The sequence below is a fragment of the Hirundo rustica genome, chromosome W, assembly GCF_015227805.2.
Source record: "Hirundo rustica isolate bHirRus1 chromosome W, bHirRus1.pri.v3, whole genome shotgun sequence".
In the NCBI taxonomy this organism is placed as follows: domain Eukaryota; kingdom Metazoa; phylum Chordata; class Aves; order Passeriformes; family Hirundinidae; genus Hirundo; species Hirundo rustica.
The window spans coordinates 4,827,538-4,834,858 of record NC_053487.1 but is presented as its reverse complement, the minus strand read 5'-3'; the positions used below and the strand labels follow the sequence as shown (position 1 = coordinate 4,834,858).

The window sequence follows — 7,321 nt, the reverse complement described above, 5'->3', positions numbered from 1 at the left end:
CAGGTTCATGCCAATCTTCCTGAATCGAAGCATCATCTTCTATCTCCCTTTTCTTTCTGCTTACCAATTCCTTTTCTTGCAGCTTAGAAGTTTTCCAGAATGGGCATAAGGTAGGAACCCCTAATGTAATTTGTGTAACTGCACCATCTATGGGCATGTGTGTAGTCCATAATCCATGTCCCATAACCCAAACTAAATTTCCTGGGCTCCTAACCGTGGTCGTCTTGCAATCCCAGGGCTCCTTTTCTTTCTTTGCAAGGGTGTGATTATATCCTCTACATTCACATCCCCACTGCAACAGCACTCGCACTGGTTCAAGTCCAATCTGCACTGGTGGAGTGTCACAGGTTAGTACCTGTGTACAATTCCATAACTCCATCATCTCCACCTTTTTCCTATATTGTTCTTTGAATAATGACTTCTGCCCAAAATCTTGATTCTTTTTCCCTTCCCACACTATGCACCAATTCACTTTCCCTAGGTAACTATAAGTTTCTAACAGACTAGGTCCCCAGATTGTTTTCCACTCCTCCATTGTCATTGTCTCAGTGGTATTCTGACATACTTCTTCTATCTTCTTTCTCTTATTCCGAACTCGGATCTTATCGCATGGCTCGGACACTTCTCCAATCACCAAACAATTTCCCTTAAGCTTGGATCCTCTATCCACCCATAATATCCTGGTATCTGCTGACAATTTTGAATCCTCTATCCATCTATAATATCCTGGTATTTGCTGACAATTTTGCTTACTAATCTTTCTTCGTAACATACAAACCTCTACCCAGTCTAAAATCTCCTTAGACACTATTTCACAGTTCCAGGTCACATTCGCGGTGGCACTTGGCATCTCCCTTATGGGTATAATTCCCCACGGGATCGGGTCTCCAGCCGCTTGAGGAAGAGGCAGGCAGGCTGTTATTGAAGTTGTATTTTGCATTCTTCCGAAGTCTCGAATTAGTCCTACTATTAAATTTTCCTGTCCTTCTCTTATTTTTAGGGTTTGATTTCTCTCTGGGACCTGTCTGGTAACTCGTATGTCCCTTACTCTTAACGTTACCTGACTGTGACCCCACCAATTATCTCGGGCTATCCAACACCAATATTCTCCTTCGTCATCCCCTTTCTGTACATTAGTAATCTGCAATGCTATTTCCTTTTTCCCTGCTGTGATTTTATACTTTGATCCCGGCCTAATCCTTGTTTCATGCCACCACCCATACTCAGTGTAATTTTGGGATATTGTACAATTTAAAGCAATATTTTCTCTTTCTACTGCTAAGATTGTTCTTTCAGTTGCTCCTATTCCCTGATCCGGGTTTGTTCTAGCGACCACTTCCCGAAGTCCAAATCTTCCATCTAATCCACACTTAACTATACACAGATAATTCCCTGCCATAGTTGTTGAAGCAAAAGATGTGATATTATACCACCCGACCCCTTTAGACTCTTTCTTCCACTCACTACTTCCTTCCTTCAATTGATCCCATTCCATCTCTCTCTCTTTCCACCAGCTAATCCTTATTCTTCTTTTGCAATTATTCTTCAAGGTGTATTGACAACTAATTCTCAATGGCGGGCCCAACCAAATATCCTGGCTTGTTCTCAAGGGTGCTACTATTACCGAACCTGCACTGGTATAGTTTTTATTTATAATTTCCAACTCAAAATCCTCATAATCAAAACTATCTTTTATCCATACTACACAGGTGTATCTACCTTCTCCAGAAGTTGTGATTTTAGGAATCCTTAAGGTAGTGTTTCCTGATTGCTGATGGTCATCCCAAAGTGTTATTATTCCTTTACTTACGATGTCAAGGCCTTTTCTCCATCTCACATTAATTCATGGGATCCAGCTTTCTGGTTGTCAGAAAACAAACAGGTTAATTCAACATTTCCACTTTCCGGTACTAAGACTAAAGGGTCTGGTACATGAATTATAACTGCTGAGGCTACTAACTGACAAACAATCAGTATCAAGATGATCAGGGCTTTGTTCGGAATACCATCCGGGTGTCCGTTATGGGCTGCACCTCCCATCTCGTCGGTACCTTCTTCACCCTGGTGTAGTGTATCCAGTTATCAATCCCAGCGACCTTGACGGAGGTATACGTGGTCATCAGCACTTGGTAGGGGCCATTCCATGACTCCTTCAGAGGCTCCACGCTCCAATTTCTCACGTACACATGGTCTCCCGGCGAGATGTCATGAACTGGGTTCTCTAGTGGTAGCGGGCGGTTCCACTGCAAGGCTCCCCGTACAGCTGCAAGAGTCTTATTCAAAGATAACACATAATTTAATAATACTTGGTCTCCTGTTAAATGGGGGTCCCCCTGATAGGTTGCAGCATGATAAGCTTTACCATACAATACTTCATACGGACTGACTCCTATCCTCTCCCTGGGTTTTATTCGGATGCGAAATAATGCTATTGGCAGAGCTTGGGGCCACTGAACTTTGGCTTCCTGGCAAATCTTTTTCAACTGATTTTTCAATGTTTGATTCATCCTTTCTACCTGGCCACTAGACTGCGGTCTCCAAGGAGTGTGTAAATCCCATCTAATCCCTAGCACCTTGGCTACACCTTGAATGATTCCTGCCACAAAATGCGGTCCCCTATCTGATGACATTCCTAACGGGATTCCAAACCGGGGGATTATCTCTTTCAAAAGGGTTTTAACCACTTCCTTTGCCTGATTCGTGCGACAGGGAAATGCCTCCGGCCATCCTGAAAAGGTACATACATACACTAAAAGGTATTTATTACCTTGGGCTTTAGGCAGCTCCGAAAAGTCTATTTGCCAGTAGTCTCCGGGCTGTGGGCCTACCTTTAACCCTCCCATCTGAACCTGTTTTCGCACTAGGGGATTATTTTTCACACAAGTGGGACAGGTTGCATTAACCCGCTTTGCCATTGTTAACATCTGATTAGAGATTACCTCATTCTTTAAAAATTTTACCAAGGCCTCCGCTCCCCAGTGGCACTTGTAATGTTCAGTCTCCAAGATTGCTCGCATTATCTTCGCAGGTACTACTACCTGCCCGGTTGCTGTTACATACCGCCCTTTGTCATTCTTCTGAGCTTTCACCAGGTGGGCCAACTTCACGTCATCTGGTAGGTATGGAGGCTCATCTTTCATGTAGGAATCCGCCGGATTTCCCTTAGCTGGAATAAGAGCTGATTGAATCCTTATTTCCTTCGCTACTCTTTTAGCCGTTTTATCTGCCAATCGATTACCTTGGTATATCTTTCCATCTTCTCTTCGGTGTCCTGGCACATGCATTACTGCTACTGCCTCGGGTTCTCTTACAGCCTCTAACAGGAGTAGGATCTCGTCCCTATGTTTTATTGTTGACCCTTGAGACGTTAACAATCCCCGCTCTTTCCACAGAGCTCCATGTACATGCACCACCCCAAAGGCATATTTTGAATCAGTCCAAACATTGACCCTCTTTCCTTTGCTCAATTCGAGGGCTCGAGTTAAGGCTCTAATTTCTGCTTTTTGAGCCGAGGTTCCAGGGGGAAGAGCCTTTGCTTCTATTACTTGAAGAGTTGTGACTACCGCATAACCCGCATACCTGGTGCCGTTCTCGACAAAGCTGGACCCGTCGGTGAACAACTCCCAGTCTGGGCTATCGATCGGTGCATCCTTCAAATCTTCTCTGCTTGCATAGACCTGCTCAATTATCTCCACACAGTCATGGACAAGTTCCCCTTCCTCTCGCTCTGACCTGAGGAATTCTGCTGGGTTTAAATGGGGTGTTATTTTCAGTTCTATATCATCTTGTTCCCGCAGCAATGCCTGATATTGCAACAGACGGCTGGATGAGAGCCAGTGACCTCCCTTTTGCTCTAAGACTGCAATTACCATATGGGGCACATATACTTCCAGCTTCCTTCCCAAAGTCAGCTTCCTTGCTTCTTGTATTAGCAGCACCGTTGCCGCTACCGCTCGCAGGCATCCTGGCCAGCCGGAGCTAACTGTGTCCAATTGTTTAGAGAAATACCCCACAGGCCGCTTCCCTGGCCCTATTTTCTGTGTTAGTACCCCTAATGCCAACCTGTGTCTTTCAGTAACATATAGCTGGAAATCTTTGCTCAAATCTGGCAATCCCAGCGCAGGGGCTTCCTTTAAGGCCTGCTTTAGTTCTAGGAAGGCTTTTTCCTGTGCACGTCCCCAAGTCCAGTGCACTTCTTTGAGGGCCTCATATAGGGGCCGTGCCAGCAGTCCATAGTTCAGAATCCACAGCCGACACCACCCCACCATTCCGAGGAAAGATCGGAGTTCCTGATGGTTTCGGGGGACGGGTATGGCGCAGATAGCCGCTATGCGGTTAGTCCCCAATTTCCGCACCCCCTTAGAGATTTCACACCCCAAATAGACAACCTCTGTTCTTACCAGCTGTGCTTTGTCTCGCGAAACTCGATATCCTCCTTGTCCCAGCATGTTCAGAAGGCTTATGGTTAATTGGGAGCAGATGTCTCGTTCTGTAGCTGCTAGGAAAATATCATCCACATATTGGAGAACCACATAGAACATGCTTGGTACTGTTACCTGGGTTGTCTTCCACTCTTCTAGTTCCCGAGCTAGTTGGTTTCCAAAAATGGTAGGGGAGTTCTTGAATCCCTGTGGTAGTCGGCTCCAAGTCAGCTGCCTTCTTCGTCCTGTGTCTGGATTTTCCCATTCGAATGCAAAATATTTCCTACTTTCAAGTGCCAGTGGGATGCAGAAAAAGGCATCTTTTAAATCAATCACGGTAAACCATTCAAATTTCTCTGATACAGATGTCAACAGGTATAAGGATTAGCAACTACGGGATGAATATCTTTGGTTATCTCATTTATTGCTCTTAAATCCTGCACTAACCTATACTTTCCATTAGGCTTTTTAACTGGAAAAATAGGAGTATTATATTCGGACTCACACTCCTGCAAAATGCCTAAATTTAGGTATTGATCAATAATTGGGGCTACCTCTCGCCTGACTTCAGGTTGATTGCATACTGCTTCAGTTGTACTGGTTCTTTCCCCTCTTTTAGTTCTACTACTACTGGCTGTGCTGCCTTTGACTTTCCGGGGGTCCCAGTTTCCCATACCCAGGGAACTACAGCTTGCTCAATTTCTTCTGTAATGGGTTGGGGCTCTACCTCCTTAATAATGAACATTTTACTAATATTTTCTTCCGGAATTTCTAACTTGACCCTACCTCCTTCAAAAATAATTCTGGCCTGTAACATCGACAATAAGTCTCGTCCTATCAATGATTCAGGGCTATTTGGCATGTACAAAAATTGATGATCAAATTCCTTTCCCCCAAACTTTATATCTACTGGCCGAAGAAATGCCCTTTCTTCAATTTTTCCAGTAACCCCCACTACTTGTATCTTTGTGTCACTTAATGACCCTACCCGTGTATTAATTGCAGAATATGTGGCACCTGTATCTATTCTAAATTCTAACGGTTCTCCCTCTACTTCCATGATAACCTTGAGATCTCGGTCTAGTCAGCTCCGATTCTGATATTCCCCCATTACCAGCGCCTGGGCGACCTCTGCTGACGAATTCCCAAACTGCCTCGGAATTCCAATCCCACTATTCAACGGGCACTCATTTTTCCAATGTCCTTTATTTTTACAAAGGGCGCATTGGTCATATCCCAGTCTCACCTGGCCCCCGTCACGACCCCTACCAAATCCTCCTCTGCCTCGAGCACGCCCCCTCCCATTACGTCTCCCCACAGCTTGCTGGAGTACTGCCAACATGCTAGCTTGTTGCTTCCTGACCGATTCCTTTTCCCGATTGTTATAGACCTTCCAGGCAACTTCTAACAATTTTTCTAAATTACGGGTATCCTCACCTTCTAGCTTCTGCAATTTCTTTCTAATATCCTCCTGGGACTGCCCCATAAAGATTAATGCCAATTGTAACCTTCCCGCTTCCCCCTCTACTTCCAGACTAGTATACCGTCTCGCAGTTTCCTTCAACCGTTCTAAGAAAGCAGAAGGGGATTCATTCTTTTCTTGTTTCACTGAATAAAGTTTGGACCAATTTACTGTCTTTGGAATGCTGTTCTAACTCCTTCAATTAACAATTCCTGGTATCCCTTCAATGCTTGGTGTCCCCGTGCTGTATGGGGGTCCCATTCAGGGTCTTCCCTTGGTACTAATTCATTCAGAGTTCCATCCGCCACCCGCAACCTTATCATTTCTCTCGCCTTTTCCGTCATAGCCCGCAACACCATTTCCTTTTCAGTAGAGTCCATCAAAGTATCTAATAAAACCTGTAAATCATTCCAATCAGGGTTCTGAGTTTTTATTACCATTTTTACTACCCTGGCAGTACGGTCGGGATCCTCCTATAAGATCCTGCAGATTGCTTCCAAATCATCAGGTCATTCGGGGAAAACGGAACTTTCACCATCACATTACTCGATCTCCCTGGGGTCCCAACCGCCCTCTCTCAGCGGGGCCATTACGTGTGTTCCCCCCTCCCGGCCCCCTTTCTTAGAGACTAGGTGACCCATTGTTCGTTTAGATATCGGGGTATGCCGTTTTAGTCTTGCCATCCCCTTTTTTCCCTTGTTTCCCCACCCTCTTCTCCCTCTTCTTCCGAAAGCGGTTTCAGGTGGGGGAGCACTAGGGGAGACCAGTAGGGAACACATCCTCCTCAGGGTCTTTATATTTAACTAGATAGTCCGCCTTTTGATCCCGATTCTCGCAAACCCCGACACTTCTCATTTGCCACAGTTAGAACCATTATTCCACATTCCTTCTGCCAATCAGTTCTCCGTCCCAAGTAATAAAACAGATCCAAATATGGTATTTCTTCCCATTTACCATTATCCTGTAAATAATGCATCATTGGAGTAATAATATCATGATTCAGCGTCCCATTCCTAGGCCACTGCATTCCCGCGGTGTCATATTGCGGCCAAACATGATTACAAAAATCAATCAACTTATCTTTAGCTAATTCTTGACCAAAATTCCCTTCTTTCCATTTCCTTATTAAACAACCTAGTGGTGAGTCCTCCGGGATTTCAATCCCTGCCGAGGATGTTTTAAACCCTTTAAATGGCATCTTTTTTTTTTTTTTTTTTTTTTTTTTTTTTACCACTTTATGTCCTTTACCACTTTATATCCTTTACCACCTTATATCCTGCTAGCAGGTATTGATCCTACTCAACTTTTGTCGAGATTTACGGTCAATTTTTTTCCACCAACCTGGGACGTCCAAGCCCAACCGTGCGGATCGTAGGTCCGTCTTAATCGGCAGGCGTCTAAAATCCTTTAAGAATAAAGCACCTTTGGGCTACCTCGT

The 7,321-nt window shown here is 44.6% G+C and overlaps 1 protein-coding gene across 1 annotated transcript; it reads right to left on the bottom strand.

Annotated features, from left to right (window-relative positions):
• Nucleotides 1-1,985: 1,985 nt before the first annotated feature.
• On the bottom strand, nt 1,986-4,771 carry LOC120764969 (uncharacterized). The gene is made up of 3 exons (XM_058423936.1): nt 4,401-4,771; nt 2,768-3,650; nt 1,986-2,221 (listed from the first exon to the last, which is right to left on the bottom strand). The coding sequence occupies exons 1-3, from the start codon at nt 4,539-4,541 to the stop codon at nt 1,986-1,988; spliced, it is 1,260 nt and encodes a 419-aa protein (XP_058279919.1). The 5' UTR covers nt 4,542-4,771.
• Nucleotides 4,772-7,321: the final 2,550 nt, after the last annotated feature.

What these genes read in the sequence shown, in the direction of transcription:
- LOC120764969 (XM_058423936.1), bottom strand. Translation starts at nt 4,541, where the DNA reads ATGTTCTATGTGGTTCTCCAATATGTGGATGATATTTTCCTAGCAGCT. An exon ending in CGCGAGACAAAGCACAGCTG is followed by an intron (nt 3,651 to 4,400) that starts GTAAGAACAGAG and finishes GAAGATTTGAAG; the next exon opens with GATGCACCGATCGATAGCCC. An exon ending in GGAGCTGCCTAAAGCCCAAG is followed by an intron (nt 2,222 to 2,767) that starts GTAATAAATACC and finishes CGCTACCACTAG; the next exon opens with AGAACCCAGTTCATGACATC.